Consider the following 25,210-nt stretch of genomic DNA (forward strand, 5'->3'; position numbering starts at 1 on the left):
AAAGCCACACCATACACATGACCACACGTGTACCATACATGTGACCCCCCTCGCTCTCTCTCTCCCTCACAGACACACACGCTCAAGCACGCACCTCTGCTCAGCCAGATTAATAGTAAATGTCACACGCCAACATGAGAGAAATTTACTCCTTCAGTCAGTACTAATGCCACAGGCCAGTCATTTACAGCAATCAATATTGTGTGCACTTACTATGCATGTTGCTTAGTGGGACTTCTGACATTCCTTGCCTTGAACAATCCTCTTCAAATCTGCCTTGTATTCCGTCGTTGCCACTCGAAGCAGTTCTTTCACATGGGTTTCAGTCAGAACAGAACGATGCTTTGACTTCGTTTCATGGTAGAGAACAGACTCGCAGACGTATGTTGACCCAAACATTGACAGTATCTTAAGCGCAGCCTGTTTCACATTCGGGTATTTTTCCAATGGCACACTTTTCCAAAACTCAATGGTGCCTTCCCTCAAAACAGGTTTCAGTTGGTCTTCCTCACGAAGATCGATCATCTCCAACTCCGCCGCAGCCTCATCTGTGACTAGCGGGGCTTTCAAACAGTCCATCTCCGCATTGAATGAGTCGACGAGGAACGTAATCTGTGGCCTTTTCAGTTGTATATCACGGAACCGGGTTACAAAGCTTTCGTGCAGGTTTTCAATTAGTGTTGCATATCTGGCTCCTTGTTTATTCAGGGAGGCGGGAAGCTTTGAAATGAGCTAAACGACTGATATATAAGGCAGAATGACTTGCCATTACGTTCAACAAAAAAGTATAAACTCTCCCACTCTGTTAAAAATGTCCTATGTTCGTCTTCATATTTTCGTTTTGCTGTGCATTTTTTCATTGCCATTTTGAGAGGCTACTTGACACAAGATACACCTTGCCCAAAAACTTAGCGATTATCTCACGCACATGCACATTTGACATGACCTGAAAATACCATAATGTACCCAAGCAAAGCGAAGATGTATTTGACGAAAATACCATACTGAACTCAAGCAAAGCGCACACGCACATAAAAAAAAAAACACAAACACAAACTTCGATATGAACGTAAGAGCCGCATGACACTGGGCAAAGAGCCGCATGCGGCTCGCGAGCCGCGGGTTGGCCACCCAAGCCCTAGAGTATCCACATACAGTACCAGTCAAAAGTTTGCCCACACCTTCAAATTAAATGCTTTTTCTTTATTTTTTATTAATTAAAAAAAAAGACACTCCGTGTTTTAAAATAACCAGAACGTCAAGGACGTAGTAGCTCACCTGGCCTGCCATCAAAACCACGATTACCAAAACATCAAACAGAACTGAAATGTGACCGTGTGAGAGAGGACCGACCTCCACGACAAACTGTTTACAACAGGAAAAAAAAAAAATCAACAAAAGGACTCAATTTTGTTCCCCAAGGGAAGATCTACCCAAAACATCGATCACAACTGAATTTGCATGATAAATGAGAGAGGAGATACAATTCTAGTCAGAAGAAAAAATGTGTTAATTTGACCTAATTACTAATTTGTTAGCAAAAAATTGACAATATAATGAGCAAGGTGTTCTGGTTCTTTCAAATAAAACAATCAGACCTGAAATCCATGGAGAACTGACGGAGGAGACACGATTTAACTGAAAATAAACAAAAAGTTGTAAAGAAAGTGTTTACAACATGAAAATCAACATACAAATGACCAAGTTGTGTTCCCCGAGGGAAGATCTACCCAAAACATCGATCACAACTGAAATGGGGTGAGAAATGAGAGAGGAGATACAATTCGAATGAGGAGTCCCAAAATTCGTGAAGTTGACCTAATTAGCAGTTCGTTAGTAAAAATTTGACAATACTGTACAATGACCAAGTTTTGTACAGAACGACGAGTTCTTTCAAAGAAAACGATCAGAACTGAAATCCATTGAGAACTGAGGGAAGACATAATATGATTTAACTGAAAAAAGTTGTAAGAAAATCAAACGACCAAGTTTTGTTCCTCAGGGGAAGAGCTACCCAAAACGTCGATCAGAACTGGAATCGGATGAGAAATCAGAGAGGAGATAATTCTAGTGAGAGGCCTGGAAAATTCGTTAATTTGGCCTAACTACTAACTCCTTAGCAAAAATAAAAATAAATAAAAAATATTGACAAAACAAGCAAATTTTGTGCCGAGTGATGAGTTCTTTCAAACCAAAAACAAATCAGAATGGAAGTTCATGGAGAATTGATGGAGAAGGTACGATTTAACTGAATTGTGGACGATGACTGACACCACGCCATAGCAACAGCTCATCAGCTTTAAGGCCAGATGAGCTAATGATGGATTTTGTTTCTCTTTACTTAGCCGAGTGGTTTTTAACATATGGATTACTACAGTTGTGGAATAGGCCTATTATTTACCATTTGATCTCAAATGCATTAAGAAGGCAAGAAACTAGTCCATTAATTAACTTTTTGACAAGGCACCTGTTAATTGAAAAGCATTCCGGGTGACCACCTCATGAAGCTGGTTAAGATGATGCCAATAGTGTACAAAGCGTCAAGGTAAACGCTGGCTACATCGAAGAATCGAAAATATGAAACATTTTTGTTTTTCAACACTTTGTTTACCACATAATTCCATACATGTCCCATGTGTGGGTGGCACGGTGGTGTTGTGGTTAGCACTGTCAACTCGCAGCAAGAAGGTCCGGGTTCGAGCCCCGTGGCCGGCGAGGACCTTTCTGTGTGGAGTTTGCATGTTCTCCCCGTGTCAGCGTGGGTTTCCTCCGGGTGCTCCGGTTTCCCCCACAGTCCAAAGACATGCAGGTTAGGCTAACCGGTGACTCTAAATTGACCATAGGTGTGAATGGTTGTTTGTCTCTATGTATCAGCCCTGCAATGACCTGGGACTTGTCTGGGGTGTACCCCACCTCTCGCCTATAAATCAGCTGGGATAGGCTCCAGCTTGCCCTCGACCCTGCACAGAGTAAGCAGTTACAGATAATTGATGGATGTTTTCAGTGGGGTTTCTTTGTTATCAACATTACGGGAAAACGGCTGGACCAATCTTCATGAAACTTTTAGGATAGATGGGCATTGGTCTCAAATAGAACCTCCAACATTTTGAGGGTCATCCAGTCAAGGTCACCCAAAAGGTCAAAATCGTTTTTTTCGTGATATCTTCCTTCATATTTACTTCAAACCAATTCCAAACTGTTCATCTTTCAACTCTGCTTCCATTGATCTGCTACATGATGGGGTATCTCTCAGGTTTCTTTCAAACTTTCATTTGTTTGTTTGTGCCTGCCTGTTAACAATCTAGTGTCTAGACGGTTGCACCGACTGACTTCAAATTTTCAGGGTAGGTGGGCAATGGTCCGTAGATTACCTGATTAAATTTTGGGGATAATCAGGTCAAGGTGAAGGTCAAGGTCACCCTTTTGGTCAAAATAACATTTTCCATTATAACTCAAACAGTTGCCAATAGACAAATGTTTACTATTATGAGCATATAGGAACTCCAATATGGGCTTTCATTTGGCACCATGATCTTTGACCTTGAAAGGTCACGGATTTTCAAAGGGCTGTGACTTGCAAACGGTTGATGGTAGACAGATATTTACTATTATCAACTTATAGGTGTTAGGGTTTTGCTGGGATTCGAACCTGGTTCGTTGGTGTGATAATCCAGCAAACCCCCACTAGGCCACCAGGGGGATGACTCAAATGCAGAGGCGTGAGGCGGAAGTAGAAAAAGAATCAAAAGGTTTATTTAAACTATATACACTATATACAGGGCAAAACAAAAGACAAAAAAAAAACCAAAGAGTATAATCCAAAAGAAAAGCAAAGTGCAAAAATTCAAAAGCTAAGAAGATCAAAAAACACAGTACAAAGGAAACTGGAGATAAACATAACAGCACAAAGACTCCGTGACAAGAGGACTGAACTCAGGGGTATAAATAGACAAACTAATTAAGGACACAGGTGAAGATAATTAGGCAATTAACACAAACACAAAACACAGGAACAGTGGCGGCCTCTAGAGGCCAAAATAAACACGACATGAAAAGGAAATAACAGCGGCCTCTAGAGGCCAAAACAGTCCTAGTCCTAACAGGACCCCCCCCTCTAGGAGCGTCTCCTGACGTTCCCAGGGCGATCCGGATGGGCCGAATGGAAGTCCCGACATAGTTCTTTATCAAGGACATCCCGAGCAGGAACCCAGCAGCGCTCCTCAGGACCATAGCCCTCCCAGTCCACCAGATATTGCAACCCGCCGCGGACCCAGCGGGAGTCAAGCAGGCGATTCACAGTGAACACAGTCTGCCCCTGGAAGATGCGGGGGGGTGGGGGGTTCCTAGGGGTAGGGGCATACGTAGACGTCAGTACGGGCCGTAACAGGGAAACATGGAAAGTGGGGTTGATCCTCAGAGTCCGGGGCAACTGGAGCCGGTAGGAGACAGGGTTCACCCTGCGCACCACCTTGAAGGGGCCAATGTAGCGAGGAGCAAGCTTGCGGTTCTCCACCCGCAGTGGAAGGTCCTTAGTGGACAGCCAAACACGCTGCCCAGGGCGGAAAGCGTGTGCAGGTCTTCTATGGCGGTTGGCCTGAGTCTGGTTGGTTCTGGAGGTCTGTATGAGGGTCTTCCTGACCTTGCTCCAGGTCTTGCGACACCGTCTCACATATTGGTTGACCGAGGGCACCCCCGCGTCCTCCTCCTGGTCCGGGAACAGAGGTGGCTGGAACCCGAATTGGCACTGGAATGGCGACAGCTTGGTGGCCGATGACTGCAGGGTGTTGTGGGCGTACTCCGCCCATGGCAGCCAGGTGCTCCACGATGTCGGGTTATCCATAGCCAGGCCTCGCAGGGTGGTTTCCAGGTCCTGGTTGAGCCTCTCCGTCTGACCATTGGACTGTGGGTGAAACCCAGAGGAGAGGCTGGCAGTGGCTCCGATGACCTTGCAGAACCCGTGCCACACTCGGGAGGAGAACTGGGGCCCTCGGTCTGAGACGATGTCCTGTGGAAGACCAAAGACTCGGAAGACATGATTAAACAAAAGTTTCGCAGTTTCAAGAGCAGAGGGGAGTTTGCACAGTGGTATGAAGCGGCAGGCCTTGGAGAATCTGTCAACTAAGACCAAAATGACCGTGTTACCTTGTGACTCAGGGAGACCCGTGATAAAGTCGACTGCCACGTGGGACCAGGGACGCCGGGGAATGGTCAGAGGATGCAGGAGACCCTGGGGACGCTGTCGTGGGTTCTTGGTTCTGGTGCAAACCTCACAGGACAGGACAAATGACCTTACTTCCTTCTCCATGTTAGGCCACCAGAAGCGTCTTTTCAGGAAGTCCAGGGTCCTCCGAGCTCCCGGGTGGGCGGTGAGAGGGGAAGAGTGACCCCACTGGAGAACCTTGGCCCGGGCTTGATGTGGGACGTACAAGAGGCCTGGTGGCCCCGTCCCAGGACCGGGGTCCTGGCGTTGGGCTCGTCGGACAGCCTCCTCAATACCCCAGCGGACAGGGGCCACAATCCGGGACACAGGGATAATAGGCCCGACTTCATTCTCCCTGTTAGTGGCAGAGAACAGTCTGGACAGTGCGTCAGGTTTGGTGTTCTTGGAGCCGGGGCGGTATGAGAGGGTGAAGTCAAACCGACTGAAAAACAGGGCCCACCTAGCCTGTCGAGGGTTCAGTCTCTTGGCTTGCTGGAGGTACTCCAGGTTCTTGTGGTCAGTCCAAACCAGGAATGGATGTTGTGCTCCCTCCAGCCAGTGCCTCCACTCCTCAAGGGCCAGTTTGACCGCTAGCAGTTCTCGATCCCCCACATCGTACCGGGACTCAGCAGGACTCAGGCGGTGGGAGAAGTAAGCGCAGGGGTGCAGCTTTCCTTCCGAACGTTGAGAGAGCACCGCGCCGACACCACTGTCCGAGGCGTCCACCTCCACGATGAATGGTTGGGAGGTGTCCGGGAGAACCAGAATGGGTGCCGTGCAGAAGCGGTCCTTGAGGTCTTTGAACGCCTTTTCTGCCTGAGGAGACCAGCCATAAGATCCACCTGTCCCTTTGGTGAGGTCAGACATGGGTGCTGCCACAGAACTGAAGTTCCTGATGAACTTGCGGTAGAAGTTAGCGAATCCTAAGAACCGCTGAACCTCCTTAACGGACTTGGGAGTAGGCCAATCCCGGACGGCCAGGGTCTTGGCAGGGTCCATTTGGAGTTGGCCTGTCCGTACAATAAATCCCAGAAAGGAGACCTCGGGAACATGAAATTCGCATTTCTGGGCCTTGGCGAACAGATTGTTCTGTAGCAGCCTCTGGAGAACCTGGCGGACATGGTGGCGGTGCTCCTGCACGGTCTTGGAAAAGATAAGGATGTCGTCGAGGTAGACAAAAACGTATAGGTTAATCATGTCCCTTAAGACGTCGTTGATTAGGGCCTGAAAAACAGCTGGTGCGTTGGTGAGTCCGAAGGGCATCACCTGGTATTCGTAGTGCCCAGACGGGGTGTTAAAGGCAGTCTTCCACTCGTCTCCCTGTCGGATACGGATGAGGTGGTATGCATTCCGTAGGTCCAACTTGGTGAAGACGGTGGCGCCTTGGAGCAGGTCGAAAGCTGTGGACATCAGCGGAAGGGGATATCGGTTGCGCACAGTGATCTTATTCAGGCCCCTGTAATCAATACATGGTCGGAGCCCCCCATCCTTCTTGCCGACAAAGAAGAAGCCGGCTCCAGCAGGTGAAGTGGAGGGTCGAATAAACCCAGAGACCAGGGCATCTTTGAGGTATTCCTCCATGGCCTTGCGTTCTGGCTGAGAGAGGGAAAACAGTCTGCCACGAGGAGGGGTAGTCCCAGGGAGCAAGTCGATGGCACAGTCGTAGGCCCGGTGCGGAGGAAGAACGGCGGCCCTGCTCTTGCTGAATACCTCCTTGAGATCCCAGTACTCTGTGGGAACTTGAGATAACTCGGTGAGATCAGGGGGCTCGGCAGGAGACACAGGAGAGCTAGAGAGCAGACAAGAGGCATGGCATGCAGGGCCCCATTCCACAACCTGGCTTGTTACCCAGTCTATGCGAGGGTTGTGGCGAGTAAGCCAAGGAAGGCCTAGAATAACTGGGAACTCAGGTGAAGGAATCAGGTGCAGGGATATTTCTTCCTTGTGACCTTGAGACTGGAGGAAAACTGGAGAAGTAACTTGGGTGACTCTTCCATCACCTAACGCTTGGCCATCGAGGGCAGACACAGATAGTGGGACTTCAAGAGGTGCAGTCGGAATATTGATGCTTTGGGCGAAGTGAATATCCATAAAGTTCCCAGCCGCCCCTGAGTCTATCAAAGCTTGACAAGAGTGGACAGACTCACCCCAGGAGATGGAGACCGGGATGTAGATTCCTTGGCCAGGGAGTCCGGGAGAGAGGGTAGGCCCCGTCACAACCCTCCCTCGGCTGGACGGGGCGGTCCTTTTCCCAAGAGTTCGGGACATGATGCTCGGAAGTGACCAGGCTTGCCACAGTAGATGCAGCACTTGTCCCTCCTTCTGCGCTCCCTCTCAGATGCGGAGAGGCGAGTACGACCCACTTGCATGGGTTCTGGACAGTCACTGAAGGAGGTAGACGGTCTCCAGGTAGAGGTAGGGAGGCTGGGGGGGCTCAAGGCTTGGTGGCGTTCTCTCATCCTGTTGTCCAGACGAATAGCATGTGAGATGAGGGTTTCAAGGTCACTTGGGCATCCAATAGAGGCCAGACCGTCCTTGATGGGGTCAGACAGACCATGGTGGAAGGCTGACACCAGGGCAGTCTCGTTCCATCCACTTACTGCTGCGAGTGTTCGGAACGAGATGGCGTAATCTGCGACGCTTCCTCCTTGCCGGATGGACATGAGCTTTCGGGCTGCGTCGGTACTGATGTCTGCCTGATCGAAGACCCGAAGCATCTCTTCAGAAAACAGCTGGAAATCAAAGCACTCAGGTCCCTGTCTTTGCCAGATAGCAGTAGCCCAGGCTCGCGCCTTACCAGCTAATAAGGTGATCACAAAGGCAATCTTGCGGCGATCCGTAGTGTAGGTGGTAGGCTGAAGCTCAAAGGTGAGTTGACACTGGGTAAGGAACTCTCGGCACTCACTGTGCTTGCCGTCATACCTCTGTGGTGCAGGAAGGCTGGGTTCGCGAGGTGAAGAAGGCAGCATTGCAGGAGGCACTGGAGCAGGAGTGGGAGCTGGATCAGGAGCAGGAACTGGATCAGGAGCAGGAACTGGATCAGGAGCAGGAGATGCAGGCAGAGATGTCAGCTGTGCCAGGGTTTTCCCAATTTGCTGAAGCAGTTCCTCGTGGCGAGCGAGGGCCTCACGTTGGCTGGTGAGCGTACGTCCATGAGCGTCCATGGTCGCTCCGAAGCGTGTCAAAGCTGCCATAATTCCCTGAAGGTTGGCCGGGTAGACAGTTGAAGCAGCCTCTGCTGAGTCGGTCATGACGGAGTCTTTCTGTTAGGGTTTTGCTGGGATTCGAACCTGGTTCGTTGGTGTGATAATCCAGCAAACCCCCACTAGGCCACCAGGGGGATGACTCAAATGCAGAGGCGTGAGGCGGAAGTAGAAAAAGAATCAAAAGGTTTATTTAAACTATATACACTATATACAGGGCAAAACAAAAGACAAAAAAAAAACCAAAGAGTATAATCCAAAAGAAAAGCAAAGTGCAAAAATTCAAAAGCTAAGAAGATCAAAAAACACAGTACAAAGGAAACTGGAGATAAACATAACAGCACAAAGACTCCGTGACAAGAGGACTGAACTCAGGGGTATAAATAGACAAACTAATTAAGGACACAGGTGAAGATAATTAGGCAATTAACACAAACACAAAACACAGGAACAGTGGCGGCCTCTAGAGGCCAAAATAAACACGACATGAAAAGGAAATAACAGCGGCCTCTAGAGGCCAAAACAGTCCTAGTCCTAACAATAGGAAGTGCCATATGGGCTTCCATTTGGCACCATGACCTTTGACCTTGAATTGTCAAACTCAAGGTCATTGATTTTCATAGGACTTGACAGCTGATGATTGAGAAATATTACCATTATCAACATACAGGTATAAAATAAGTGCTGCCGGGTGAGGTTTGTTTTGCCTGGCAACACTTGTTTGTCATGTATCTTGCTATCGAAATGGTTCTCGACACTATAGACACACTGTACTTACACTTTCTTTTACGCATACATTTATTAAATTTAATTCCAAAGATTTTAATGTGTTGCCACACAGTATTTTTAAACTAGTCCAATCTGGCAACCCGGTCATTAACTGTCTGTCCTCTGCTCCTCTACAAAACATGAAGCCGTGCAAATGCTGCCCCAACAGATCTTTAGGCACTTGTTACAGTTCCTATTTGGACCGAGTGCAATAATAATAATAATAATAATAATAATAATAATAATAAAAAGGAAGCTCACTGGGGCTGTGAACACACTGCCCTGTAATTTCAGAACACATGGAAAAGTAAACAATCAATATAACATCTTATATCTGTCTATAAAAATCACGAGTCGCTCAGAAGAGAGGATTAGTATTACTTGATCCAATAAAAACCCAAAATCTACCGATCCCACATGTTGGCCTCCATTGTGTTTTAGCCTCAACCTTTCACAGTGTGTATAAAGTAGAACTGAAGGTGTGTAAACAAGACACCGGAGAAAGTAAGAACCGTCTTAAAAGAGAAATAGGAAGCGGCATCCATTCAACTAGATGTGAAAGTCAGAATAAATACACTTCCCCTCTCTAGTGGGATTTCTTTGGGATTTGGGATGCGAGGCGCTGCGAGTATGCCTACACATGAACAAGATTATTATACTGGAAGAGTCCAGGAAATATGTGTATGCCTGAACCATGGTAAGAGCTAGGGTCCTGTTATCATATCGACCCAGAGCAGCAGCACAGAGAAACAGCCAAACTGAAAAACAATTATTCTTTTGTCATATTTACTCTGTGGTTTTGTTTGTGTGTGTGAGAGAGAGAGCATAGTTTCATAAGGATCAATTTGCATAAAAATACATTATTGTCTTTTCTTTATGAAAAGGCTGTGTGTGTGTGTGAATGGATTATTATATGTACGTAATATTCCCTGTAATCCCTTCCCTGATGTGTGCTTTAGGTCTGTACTTGTTTTAGGTTTGTAACCGTAATGAGAATTTGATGCTGTAGACTCCAATTTTCGCAACCTGGCCTTTAAATTATACTCCAAGTACAATGAAAAAGAAGAAATACGTTTCTAAATTCAAAGCAATAACTATGAATTTAATCTCTCCAGAGAGAAAATCCTCCCACCTCTCTATATCTCTCTGTCTGTCTGTCTCCCTCCCTCTCTCTCTCTCACACACACACACACACACACACACACACACACACACACACACACACACACACACACTCACTCCCCTGCTGCCCCGAGCCTCAGTGCCACTCTAATATCAGTTAGAATCATCTTATAAAACATAGAAAAACCTGTCTTGTCTGCCAACTGAATACGAATAATTTCCCAGCCCAGCGTGCATTACATTTATGTATATTTGACATTTTTCATTTTGATTTGAACACTAAGGCTAATCACTTAGAAAACTGGGCTAAATTAAACTCTGAACCAATATTCCACCTGCATAACAACAAGGATTATCACTGCTTTCGGTTCAGTGACTCGTACTGAAATGCAAGTGAGGAAAGTTGCCATCACACTGCAAGTTGGTTAATAGTGCTAAGAATACGAGCCGTCCTCTGGGTGCTCTTGTTCATCAGAGTGTGTGGAAGAGCAGAAAGCTATTCACCTTGTCTTGTGATTTGAGAACAATGTTTCGTCTTTTTTTTTTGTAGTTTAAGATTTAAGCTCTTAAGAAAAGGGCAGAGCAATTTAGAAAATCCGGCTGAGAATAATGCTTTAATTTTGTCACTTCTGTTCCACACACTCTCAACCAGACTGACTGAAAGGGATAATTTGAAAACACACACACATACACTCTTTAGCATACAAACCAGAATTATTAGGCTTGCTTGAGTCAACATGCTTGAGTATTTCAGGTTTAGACTGGTACCAAAATTCAAAAAAGTGCTTATTTAAGGAGTTAAAGGCATTTTTGAGACAAAGTCGGCAAACAGTCTTATTTTGTCAATTTGGGTGTGCCGAATTCAAATCTGCAATATGCCGAGCTCTATCTGACCTCTGTTGACCTCTAGAGGTCATTGAACTTTGGGCCTGTAAACGTCTCAGCTGAACCCAGTTTCTCAGCTTTCTAAGGAATGAAATGTACTAAAATGATTAATGAAGTTAGCAAATGGCCTTGTTTGTTAAATGTTTGGGTGCTCAATTCATTTTTCATTTGTAAAACGACATATGACCTCTGATAACCTCAAGGTCACGTGACCGGAAAGTACACAACCGCCATCTTGTTGGTCAAAAACACCGTTGAATACTGCTGCACTGGTGTACAGACTGGATCAATTTCAACCAACGGACTACACGGCTCATTTTTCTAATGAACAGATAACTAGATATGTGTCTAAAATAAACGATCTACAGATTTGTGACCCTTATGGCTTACCGGACGGAGTTTTCACGACCGGATTTTGAACTGCCAGCGGAATACCCGGACGTGTATAATTACCTCATTAACTTTCCCTCGTTGTTCAGTGGTGAAGCACTGCGTGCCTATAAATCTCTGGACAGTTATCTTTACAGAAATTCAGGATTTGTCAGCGACTCAGATGTGGCATCTTGTAAACAAGAATCCTCATTGGATGGGTAAGTCACTTAAGTATCTAGTATAGCACTGACCAGCTGATTATAGAATAGAATAAGGTAATTCCAGCTGTAATTCCAAATTGTCCGTCTTGTTTACATGGATCTGGCGTTGGAGAGGTAGAGGCTTAGCAGTGGAGGTTTGAGTGGCTGTTTTCTGAGTTTAGTCAACAGGCCGGCTCTACAGCCTCGCTTTTGCTTCCGCTCCCGGCGCCGCCTCCTTCGCTTTGCTTCCGATAACAATCCACGGAGACCCCGCTGGTCTCGCTATCTCGTCCGGAATGTTGTGCATGCGATGGAAATCGCTACAAACCGTCATTTTCTGCTGGAAACCAATGTCCAGTAAGTCCATACAGTTGTAGTGGATATTGAAGTCCGGTACAGACGAACAACACGCAAAAATACACACAAAAAACATAAAAAACGTGCACAGGTAGGGAGAGCTTGTAGCCGCAGCCGTTGTAGTAGAATTGTATATAGTAGGGTTTTCCAGAAGAAAAGGTAGAAGTAAAAGCAGAAGTAGAACCAGAAGTAGAAGGCGGAATATGGCGTTTGACCGACAAGATGGCGTCTGTCACAATCTGGATCGGCTGTGACGTCACATGCAAGTGCTCCATAGGCCTATGCATTTAACGGCATTTTTAAACTGACTTTACTCCCCCCAAAAAAATATGAACAGACAAAAAACAAATAGAAAGGAACAAGTACAACATTAAATGCCAGTCCATGTACATGTGACTTACTTTTCACAATGAGAATGCCTAGGCGATCACCTTACATAACATTGCATTACATTTAACGGTTATTGTTTATACAAAGCTACTGAAAAAAGGACAGATTCAGCAGCATACAAAATGTGGGGGCATACAGGGTATACAGGTTAATCAGGGTTAGTATATATGAGAGTTTTTTTCTTTGTTGTTTGTTTTTTGTAAAGGCTTTACCCCGTTTAAAACAAAACAAAAAACAAACAACAAAGAAAAAAACTCTCATATATACTAACCCTGATTAACCTGTATACCCTGTATGCCCCCACATTTTGTATGCTGCTGAATCTGTCCTTTTTTCAGTCGCTTTGTATAAACAATAACCGCTAAATGTAATGCAATGTTATGTAAGGTGATCGCCTAGGCATTCTCATTGTGAAAAGTAAGTCACATGTACATGGACTGGCATTTAATGTTGTATTTGTTCCTTTCTATTTGTTTTTTGTCTGTTCATATTCTTTTTGGGGGAGTAAAGTCAGTTTAAAAATGCCGTTAAATGCATAGGCCTATAGGCCAAGTTTAATGACCTTGAGGTTATCAGAGGTCATATGTCATTTTACAAATGAAAAATGAATTCAGCACCCAAACATTTAAACAAACAAGGCCATTTGCTAACTTCATTAATCATTTTAGTACATTTCATTCCTTAGAAAGCTGAGAAACTGGGTTCAGCTGAGACGTTTAAAGGCCCAAAGTTCGATGACCTCTAGAGGTCAACAGAGGTCAGATAGAGCTCGGCATATTGCAGATTTGAATTCGGCACACCCAAATTGACAAAATAAGACTGTTTGCCGACTTTGTCTCAAAAATTCCTTTGGGTGTCACAATTCTGGATTTTGGTACCAGTCTAGTTTCCCTCCCCTACTTTAAGAGCTGGTAAATGAGGTCAGTATAGAAAAATCAAGCGCTTTTATTACCTTAGCCTCAGGACCATGTTCACAGCACCCTGAGTGCATGGGTTTTTTTCCAGAGGTTGAATCTTTCATGGGAATAAAGAAAGAAAGAGAAAATAATAATCACCATTTCAGATATATTCACCTTTTATTCGGTGTATATTACAAAATGAAAGTGTGTAATGTGACAGGGATTCTCTTGACAGCAAAGCATTTCAGTGTAACATTCAAAATACATAATATACAGTAGGCAGTGGTTCTCTTCTCATATCCACAGGGATCAGCGTGCCTGTAGCACTCGATTTCTGATCTATTTTAAAGAACAGTAATGTCACTGAGAAAAGCGAGTGGCAAGATGAAAGAAAGGAGACAAGCAGTCAGAAGGAAAACACGAGTGCATGAATAAGGAAACAGTAAGAGCGATTGTTATGTTGTTTCCACCAGAGCTCTCTCGTTTAATTTACAATGAGTCACAGACATGAGCACACAGACCCACAGGGTAATAGCTATGGGTCGTGTTTAAACTCTCTATGCCTCACACCAATTCTCACAAACTGAAATAACCTTCACTGCTTGACAGGGCAAGGAGTTTAATAATAAAAGTTCATCTTTATCAACCCTTAGGCCTGTCTAGGCTTCACCGCAGTTTATGAATGTATTAATAGCTTTGTTTTAGTATCAGGTTTGTGATAGGATTTCCTGTTTAAATTTGCCAATAATTCAAGCTGTTCAAATATAGTGTATTAATCCCCACAAGTACATTTATAAAAGTCCAACACGGATTAAAAGGCATTATCGATCAAGGGTGGCGATAACACCTATATAAATCTGAGACTGGTAGAACTAAATCGGTGTCCAATGTAACCAGCAGCTATTAAATACACACTTCTATATTTTTTTATTATTATACATACAGGACACTTGTTCGATGGAATAAAAACATTTATTTTTTTCGCGGTGTGGTTTCCATCAAATCCTGCGCTCTGATTGGCTGGCGAGCGGGTCCATATCCTACGATACGGACCCCAGTTACGGACCTCTGGCGACTCGCTTGTTCACAACAAACATAGTAGAATTTTTTTGTCAACATTTATCTTTTTTTTTTATAAGATTTATTTATAAGATTATCAAAAATCTTATACATTTTTGCCCGCATTTCTCAGGATAATAGCATTAATTTTACATCATGGATAGCGATAACGACAGTCTTCACAGCGAAAGCAAGTTTTACTACCCTGAGGAAGAAAAAATAAAAGAAAACATTTCAGGAGAAAGCTAAAAACTTATAACTTGCTAATGCTGAGCAAAAACGTGGCTGAATCCTGAATGACTCAATTTTGTAGAAATAGGGGACTACATAGGCAGCAAAATGTAGTTTTTTTTTTCTTGCCATGGAAGTGTACTTGTATACCGAGGAGGAAGCAATTTGCATTACACCTGTGAATGAGGATTCAAAATGGCGGCTCGCCTCGACTCGGTTTTCCCTTTCGGGCGCTCTCGTTTTCTGTTAGAATTTGGTAAAGAAAAAAATATATATATTATTTATCAGCTTAAGGTCGGTCCGTATGGTGAAATACCTTGACCTCGGCCTTGAATACGGACCTCGGCCCAGAGGGCCTCGCTCAGTACTTTCAAGACCTCGGTCACGGTATTTCACCATACCGACCTCCCAGCTGGTAAATAACATATGTATTCTATTCCCTTCTAGCAGGTTTCATTCATCTGATTCGATAGCATGCAATATTCTTAGCATACCGCTTATCCTATATGCATCACGTCACTTTACCCAATGGAGAATGAGCATTGAATATCTCATCTCATCATCTCTAGCCGCTTTATCCTGTTCTACAGGGTCGTAGGCAAGCTGGAGCCTATCCCAGCTGACTACAGGCGAAAGGCGGGGTACACCCTGGACAAGTCGCCAGGTCATCACAGGGCTGACACATAGACACAGACAACCATTCACACTCACATTCACACCTACAGTCAATTTAGAGTCACCAGTTAACCTAACCTGCATGTCTCTGGACTGTGGGGGAAACCGGAGCACCCGGAGGAAACCCACGCGGACACGGGGAGAACATGCAAACTCCGCACAGAAAGGCCCTCGCCGGCCACGGGGCTCGAACCCGGACCTTCTTGCTGTGAGGCGACAGCGCTAACCACTACACCACCGTGCCGCCCAGCATTGAATATGGTTTACGATATTGCATGTTGTCAAGACAACATGACATCACACACTGGAGCTGATGCGAAATATCCAATGAGAAATGCTTCTGCGCATGCGCAGCAGAAAACTCTTTGTTTGCTGGGAAAGAGAAAGATGTGTTGAACATCCAAAAGGCTACCAAAACTTCATGAAATATTCTTCACGCATATTTACAAGAGAAAAACATACCAATGGAAATCGAAAAACTGGAAAAGAGACACGGAGATGTAAAACGTCCGTGCTAGCGAGCGACTGTGACAATTTGTAAACAAACATGGTTGCCAGGTTTGCTTCGTTATAAAAAAACGGAAGATTTTGAGAGAATTTTGAAAGAGAAAGATGCGTTGAACACCCGAAGGGCTACCAAAACCTCATGAGATATTCTTCACACATTTACAAGAGAAAAACATACCAACGGAAATAAAAAACTGGAAAAGAGACACGGAGATGTAAAACGTCCGCGCTAGCGAGCAACTGTGACAATTTGTAAACAAGCATGGCCGCCAGGTTTGCTTTGTTAAAAACGAAAGATTTTGAGAGAATTTTGAAAGAGAAAGATGCGTTGAACGCCCAAAAGGAATGTGTATTATAATAATAATAATAATAATAATAATAATAATAATAATAATAATAGGCTTTTTTGTGGTACATTAGATATATTCCATTCAGCTAGCATGATATTGAACTCGTCTTTGACTCGTTCAGCATCATGCTAACTGAATGGAATATATCTGATATACCACTCAACGCCAGCCAATATTATTTGAATATTAAAAGATATTAACTCTCAAGTGTAATATTGTTTTGACTTTGAGTCTATCTTTAGTTCATTCTTCCTGCATGCACCAAAAAAAACCCCTAAAACTTGCAGCCTGAAAATGTTTACCATGAACTTACTGTTGCTTAGCAGCAAAAGCAGCTGAGGCTTTTGAAGATAGCTGCGGATTTTCTTTTTACTTAATTACAGTGTCCACACCGAAATGCCAGGGTGCTAAATTAACACCTACTATATACATCTTAGACTGGTGTAAATACACTAGTCTCCAATGTTCCCTGCAGCTGTTAATTTAACACCACTCATTGGAACGTACACTAGAACAATAATGACTTGTTGATCTGTTCTGCTCTCACGTGTTTTGTTTTGGGGTTTTTTCCCTTAATTATCTACCATATTGTTGAGTGATGCCAAATAACCCAATAAAGCAATCTCAAGAAACAGATAAACAGCAAAAACAGGAAGTAAAATGAGAAGGACAGGCGATGAGAATGAAAGACACTAGAGAGAAATCAGCTCAGTTGCTGTTCTAAATGGAATACAGCGAGCGCTGGATGCGGTGATGTGAAAAGGCTTCCTCCAGGCCTGTCTAGGCTGCACTGCCTCTCAGCATGGGACACGGGGTTAGTGAATCAAGACAAAAATCACATCCACTTCCACACACAGCCCTCACCTGGGGATGCTGAATGGACAGGCTTTCTATAGGGACACTGTTGGCATTCACTTCCCCCTGCAAGATAAATAAATAAACAAACAAACAAACAGGACGCACATGGGGAGAGGAAGAATAGCAAGCCCGGTCTCATTCAGCTTTTAGAAAATGGTTTCTGAACATTCACAAAGCCCAAGAGGAAATGTTTCTATGCACGCACATGCTCATAACTCTATATATAACACTCAGCGTTTCTTTTTCTATTGTAGTCAAATATTCGATGTTTTTATGTCAGTTTATTAGACAATCAGCGCAGGACCCTGATACTTGTAATTACATTATAAAACAATCCTTCAGTGGATAATTAAAATGGGTTATGACCAAACGTGGTGAGAAGCACTGTCTGTCTGTGTGCCCAGTTTGTATTTATGTCTGCACGTTTATATTTGCTGAAATCCGTTCCTTCCTTTCCAAGTACCAGAACCCAAATTCACAGTGCTGGTTAAGTTTACCATCAACAAGCTTCATATATGAGGACAGAAAATGAACACTTACATGCTGGTTTTCATCTTTGACCCACCGTGACTGAAAAGCAATTAAGAGGACATGATTATATTATGTATGTTTTCTACCACAAAGAATGATAGACAGATTTAGCCATTTGCGTAGGAGTGTAATCAACACCGGCTCATTTGCATTTTATGATAAACAATACACAGAAGCAACGCATCTCCAAACTCGTTAAGCGGACGCTGATTTGCGGCTGATTTTCAGCGGAGGGGGTTTGATTTTTATTCCTAGCTCGAGCTCACAGGGAGTTCTACATTCCACGTGCACCAATCAAAGAGAATAACAAAGCGGAGAGGTGCGTCTCCTCCCGGTCACGCTGCTTTAAAGCTTGAAGAACACGTCTCTTGTAAAGGATACAGAAATGTACACAGAGTAAAATATTTACAGATCTATGCTCTGTGGAGCAGCCAGAAACATCAGAGGCTGTAGACTCCATTAAAACTAAATGTGATATTTTAACGTCCAGCAAAGGCAAATACATTTAATGGAAGTACAGCGAGTGAAATTTAACATAATACTTTTGTACACAGTTTTCTTCATATCAAATGAAACACACAGAATAAGATCAAACTCACCCTTCCATGACTGATAGCTGCCTTCCCTTCTTCACTCCTTTCATCCATCTCATCATCACTCCATTCCCATTCTCCATCCTCCATCTTGTGCAAGCAACCGCTTGATCCTGGAACTCGTCTCACCTAAGCAGAACAGAGATGTTCTCACGTGTGTAAACCTTCATAGGCTACAACTTTACCATGACCAACCCTGTGTCCCAAATAACTCGCTGCATAGTGGACTACTGTATATAGCGAGTTCGCCATTTTGTAGTGCTGTCCGAACGTACAGCATAGTGAGAATTATTACGCCCTATATAATGCACTCAAAGTATCCCACAATGCATCATGAAAAGTAGCGTACAACCGATGGTCACTAATCAAGCAATATATACACCATCATGCATTGCGGTCGTGCTGAAAGGAAGAAAAAAAAAAGTTATAAACGGACATTCAAGTACAATTAAAAATAGTAAGAGAATAGGAAATAAACTAAAATAGAATAAGACATAAAATACAAGAATAAGAGTTACAGTGCAGACTGAGAAATTAATCAAAAGCCTCAAATTTGATTCAATAAAAGGCAGCAGCAAAGAAGAAAAGTACTCAGCCTTAATTTAAAAGAACTGAAAGATGCACCAGACGTGCATGTATTAATTTTGAAACCCCACCAGCTGACTTATCTGGCATGTTTTAATTGCGCGACAGTAATGACATAAATAATGGCGTGGCAGAGTAGTATCCGAAAGTGTTTCCCCCCCCGTTCCATTTTACCAATGAGCTCACTATATAGTAATTCCCTATGTAGTGAGTAGTGAACGAGGGAGTGATTTCAGACACAGGACAAGTCTTGGAAATTCATTCGGTTTGGAACACGGTTTACTTTTACACTGAGCACCTGTCTGCACTGACGTCTAAGAATTGTTAATCAATGAATGGGATATCAATTTGTTTCTCGAAGCGACAAACCCGGTGCAGTGAATTATGTTTGACCAGTGTTCGAAGTGTATTGGATGTTGGTGCGTGTGTGAAATGAATTGTTCCACAACTGTAAAATATTAACGCACTGGTTACACTGAACATACTGCATTTTACACAAATGCAAAATGTGTGTGATCGGTTATCATAACAATGAATGGAAAGAATTCTCCACATCCAAATCAATGTCCATCCATTATCTGTAGCTGCTTATCCTGTTCTACAGGGTCGCACGCAAGCTGGAGCCTATCCCAGCTGACTACAGGTGAGAGGCGGGGTACACCCTGGACAAGTCGCCAGGTCATCACAGGGCTGATACAGAGACAAAACCATTCACACCCACATTCACACCTACGGTCAATTTAGAGTCACCAGTTAACCTAACCTGCATGTCTTTAGACTGCAGGGGAAACCGGAGCACCCGGAGGAAACCCACAAGCTCCACACAGAAAGGCCCTCGTTGGCCGCTGGGCTCGAACCCAGGATATTCTTGCTGTGAGGCGACAGCACTAACCACTACACCAGCGTGCCGCCCCAAATCAAGGTCATCCTGAAAAATTTATAAATAAACCGCTAACAACAATAAGTCTATTTAGTTTTTAATCAAAATATATATATCAAATATTGGTGCCAGATCATATAACATACAAAATCTCCTTCGAAACAAACCTCCAGTTAAGTGAAAACTGGTCAAGGGATCAGCTTTGTTCTTATAAAAAGCTGAACAAAATCCAATTTTTTTTTCCCCTAGGTTAACCTTAAAAGTGCATATTCTGGATCAATTTCATGTTTTTTTTTTTTATATGAAAGTATGTCCCTTTACACACTCATCCAAAAAGGTAATTTTGCACAAGGCCATCTGTCTACAGCAGAAAAAAAATAAGATAACAAAACGCATCTGGAAAAATCCCAAGGGAGTCTGGAGCCAGATTCGTGACGTCACCTGCGGAAGTGCCAGCAGGCTGCGTGAGCTTTGCACGGTTTCAGTGCACAGCCTGTGTAGACCAAGCGCTCCCATTTCTCTCTCATTGTCCGGTCTTTTGGGAAACGATGAGTACTAATCCCGTCAAGATTGGTGTTGCTACACCCTCCTACGATACATCTGTTAACCATTTTAATAACTACGCGATAACGTTGAAGAAATTTACAGAAAACCACCAGGTCGTTTTCTCATAAACAAACCAGCGCTGATGTAGGATTCAGAGAGAGGAGTCCCGCACGTGACGCTACGAAAATCAGTGTTTGCCGGGAAATCCAAATGCCAAGTTTTTTCAGAGGCGGACCAATTCGCCTCAAATGGCTTGATTTCAACTGAATTTTTCTGGTATTGCGCAAGGTAAAAAAAAAATTGCAGAGAATGCATAATGTTACAGATATTTGACCAAAGTTTAATATAAAATAGGAGAATTACATTGATCTTGCTCCTGAATTTACCCGTGATATGCACTTTAACATGAATCCACATTTATCCCTGGCTTATTATTTAGATATTCATCTTAAAGCACATTATTCAGTAATCACAGTGAAACTAATATGATAAATGTATGTAGTTACAATAATGTTGATGTACAGGTAAGTGTGAACCCCCACCCCACCCTGCAACTCCTGGGCATTAAAGGGGTTAATCTAGCTTTAAAGAGACGCACTCCAAGAAATCTTTTACATTAATACAAACACCAGTGGCCTGGATTACAGCATACAAAAGACAAAAAAAAAAAAAAAACACCACACATCCACACACCGATTGTAAAGATGACTAAATCTACAAGGCCTACAAATTTACAAAGCACTCCAGTCTACAAAGCTGAAAAGGCAGCTACAGCTAGAGTCAAAGGATGAAGCATATACCCTTCTCCTTGCATCATGCTCTCTCTCTCTGAACACACAGGCAGGCCAGCATCCCTTTGCCTCTCCGCTGGCACCTTCAGCAAGACAATACGTGAATAAACATACGCTATATAAAATCTATTCGGTCTCACAAACATCATCTGCAAGCTCGGAGTGTGTGAATATGACAAAAAAGGTCAGCAAACTTAGCCCTCACACCTCCACATAAACAAACATTTCATGTGCCAAAACACCCACTACACTATGACTGTCTGCATACAGATTTGCTCAACTTTATTACTTGCTGTCTAAAATACCAAAAGCACAACCCATACTGTGTAAACCACAAACACAATCCATGGTAAGAGAAAGGAGGCAAGGACAGTCTCATCTCATCTCATTATCTCTAGCCGCTTTATCCTTCTACAGGGTCGCAGGCAAGCTGGAGCCTATCCCAGCTGACTACGGGCGAAAGGCGGGGTACACCCTGGACAAGTCACCAGGTCATCACAGGGCTGACACATAGACACAGACAACCATTCACACTCACATTCAGGCAAGGACAGTTATTCTTGATATTCTGTGTCTGCAATATTCCCATTTCTTCAGCAGAGCATCGACATCTCTCGTGAATTCACGTCATAAAATAATTATTTGAGAGGAGTTAATTAGGCACTGGCCACGCCTGTCCGGCCAAATCAGGCTGCTTTGTAGTGCCTGACGTCCTGCCTGACTGAAACCAAAGAACTCATACGCCCCCTGTTGGCCAAACAGTGACACTACAGCACCTCAGACAGCGCCATGGTCAAGTGTGATGTGTACACAACACTGTTCAGAGAAATGAACACTTGGTAGTCAGTTTATCCTTTCACAGATCAACAGCTAAGCGAGCTGAAAGATTTGTGATCCACTAAAACGAGTCAGCTGAAGCTCGGTCTGTATCCATGAAAAAAAAAAAAAAGTGTTAGGGCTGTAAAATAAAATATTGATTTTATCTTTCAAAGTCCTCACTCTCCTTTCTCAAGGTCATCAAACCAAATTATTATTGCACCTTTATCCGACCTTGGGAAAGGTTGGACAAGAGGCTGGTATTCATCCATCTCCAGTCACTGCAGTACAGTGGTTTTGGTAAAGTCTCACTTGAGCGAAGCCAGAAAAAAAAATAAATGCTGTAAAGCGAGAGAGAGAGAGAGAGAGAGAGAGAGAGAGAGAGAGAGAGAGAGAGGAAATTGGATCCGGTTTCAGAGGTGCTCAGGTCACAGAATCCTCAAGTGACAATGTTTTTCTTGTGCACTCCATTACCACAACAGCTATATACCGTACATATTTCTGTCAGCATAAGGTGAGTAACAGGCACGGAATTAAAACGACAGAAACTATTGAAAACTATCACTGTTGAACAATGAAACTAATTACCATCCCAGAATGTGTTCTCATTTTATGGTCCATTGCAGTCATGCCTGCCAAGTAACAGCATCATCTGCTAATAAGTCCGACTATTCACTTGTGCTGCCATAATCGCCTTCTCTGTGGTACTATTAAAACTGCATTTCCCAAAAGGTTCCCTTCCCTGCATACTAAGATCAGGATGACTGCAACTGCTGTCAGGAGTATTCACAGATTCTGTCCCAGCCCATCGGATGTGACTGTATAAAGCTTTCTGCTCTCTTTCTTGATGCTAATGATAACTCCCTGACTAACTGATTACCAAATGCAGGAACAGCCACGCGAAGCCCTCCGGAGGCATGACGAATGCCATTATGAATCCTTACAGTGAGACAGCAACATTAAAGCGGTGTGGTAATTATGAAGCTCTTAGTCTTATGGCACCAGTGGATCGTTCATGATTTAACATGTCGTCTATAAAAGAGAATTCCAGTTTCTATGAAAATTGAGCTACTTATCACAAAAAAAAGTGCTACAAAAGTTAGAAATGGACTTCCTGTAAATACACTGTCACAGAGGTATGTGTCACAGCTTCAGCTTTTTTAACCATACACCTTTCATCCAGGTTACTTCCTGTTCAATCATTCCCTTTGATGTGCTCGCTGCTCTTCCTTTTTTGCAGGCTGAAGACAGAAGGAGAGACTTGTGATCTCCATCTGATCTCGCACTCCGTGAGACTGTGAGTAAAAAGCAGCCTAGCATGAAAATGGTTGTGTTTAAGTGGAGTGCTCGGTTGCCTAAGCAGCCACATTAAACCCCATTTGTCTTTGTCTCCTGTTGGGGCCTAGATACGTTACAGGCCTCTGAATTCACGAGTTGACAGTGCATTCGTTCTGCATGAGTGATGTTTTTTGCTTGCCCCCGTTTCCTACATGATTGTATTTGTGCAATAACAAAAAAAGATACAAAGGCTACACAATCTATAGAAACGAACACCACAAGGTTTGGCAGCGGTGCAGCTGTCTGGGACAGTTACCGCTTAAAATAGAACAGGCAAAAGGTCAAAGGACCAAAAAAAAAAGGAAAGAAAGTAACTGCCTTTTCAGCAAGGTAGGCTGTCTTTGAATCAGATACAAACTCATTCATTCATTTATTCCTTCCTACTGAGGACTTGAGGCAATTACATGTAAACATGTCTCATGTCTAAACCACAGGCTTTTTAATATTCAGATTATTGTTTAACAATTATTTGCGAGGTCAAGATCAGCGAGTGAATAATAACAGAGATGAAGTCGAGATTATTATTCACCGATATTCACGGAGCCTGAGGCGGATACTTTAGTATAAATACATGGATGATATATATTTTTTGGACAATCATTTATTTCAGTCTTCAAAAGTGGCATGCAAACGTAATAAAAGCACAGCACAGGCTTGTCACTTATCTATACCAACTTGCATAAAATACTTAGTTTTCATGAAATCGATAAAATAAAAAAAATTTAAAAAAATCACAATTCCACCTTACATTTGAAGAGTTTTAGACCAAACTTCATAGCATCTTTAGTGCTTTTAGAAACAGCATTTTCCTTCATAATTTCTAGTTCTCCCTCACTTATGGTGATGAAGCGATTGGCCGCTGTTTTACCGAGTCACTTGACGTGATTGGTTGAGAAATTCTGACTATTTCTCGATAATCACCCCGGTTTTATACTTATTTATAAATTATATTCTAATTCATTCATGATAATATTTTTAATATTTCCAAGACTAATTCCATAGCGGTTGCTTTAGTTTTGTCCTATAACTTAATTAACATTAAAAGAATAGAATAGAGGAGTTTGCATGTTCTCCCCGTGTCCGCGTGGGTTTCCTCCGGGTGCTCCGGTTTCCCCCACAGTCCAAAGACATGCAGGTTAGGTTAACTGGCGGCTCTAAATTGACCGTAGGTGTGAATGTGAGTGTGAATGGTTGTCTGTGTCTATGTGTCAGCCCTGTGATGACCTGGCGACTTGTCCAGGGTGTACCCCGCCTTTCGCCCGTAGTCAGCTGGGATAGGCTCCAGCTTGCCTGGGACCCTGTAGAACAGGATAAAGCGGCTAGAGATAATGAGATGAGAGAATAGAATGCTTTTACGGTCACTGCACAAATGTACAACGAAATTTAGTTCATCATAGGAGAACAAAGCCGCTGCATACGTGCACTTCAGCCCAAGACCGTCCCATGTTAACCTTACTGCATGTCTTTGGACTGTGGGGGGAAAAAAAAGTGCACCCAGAGGAAACCCACACAGGCACGGGGAGACCATGCAAACTCCACACAGAAAGGCCCCTGTCGGCCACTGGACTCGAACCCAGAACCTTCTTGCTGTGAGGCAACAGTGCTAACCCCTACACCACCGTGCCTCACAATAACACAATGATTAGCAGTTACAGCTGTCCATTTGTCCTCTCAATAATGATTACACATCATCATCAAACATTAGATACGGTAACATCGATGCTGGAAAATCCCTCATCACCCACGACCAGAAGAATAGACCATTTAAATCAGATCAATACAGAGACAAACTCATTTTCAATCGCACCCAAAGACAATAAGGGAACTGTCTAAATAATCACAACATTTTTTATATATGCAGTGTTATGCATTATGAAACAGCTTTCATGATGGAATGTACCTGGAAGGACCAGGTCATGAATTCCCCTTCTCCATGCACAGAATGTTTCCCAGCCCAATGAATGCTGCTCTCATGTTTTGTTTTGAGTTCCCTCTGTATGCGTTCTGTTTACACTGCCATGTGTCACTGTTTTGTTGGCAAGTTTTGTTCATGT

General features: G+C 43.5%; 1 protein-coding gene across 3 annotated transcripts in view; it reads right to left on the reverse strand.

Moving 5' to 3' along the window:
* stk39 (serine threonine kinase 39) overlaps positions 1-25,210 on the reverse strand; it is a 90,627-nt gene that overhangs the window by 24,478 nt on the left and 40,939 nt on the right. For all 3 annotated transcript variants that reach the window (XM_060930086.1, XM_060930088.1, XM_060930087.1), the window contains 4 exons: positions 18,207-18,329; positions 17,617-17,646; positions 17,083-17,139; positions 13,450-13,511 (listed from right to left, as the gene is read on the reverse strand). In XM_060930086.1, the coding sequence (XP_060786069.1) occupies positions 13,450-13,511; positions 17,083-17,139; positions 17,617-17,646; positions 18,207-18,329 (272 nt within the window). The remainder of the gene's footprint in view (positions 1-13,449; positions 13,512-17,082; positions 17,140-17,616; positions 17,647-18,206; positions 18,330-25,210) is intronic.

The sequence above is a fragment of the Neoarius graeffei genome, chromosome 9 (assembly GCF_027579695.1).
Source record: "Neoarius graeffei isolate fNeoGra1 chromosome 9, fNeoGra1.pri, whole genome shotgun sequence".
Taxonomy (NCBI): domain Eukaryota; kingdom Metazoa; phylum Chordata; class Actinopteri; order Siluriformes; family Ariidae; genus Neoarius; species Neoarius graeffei.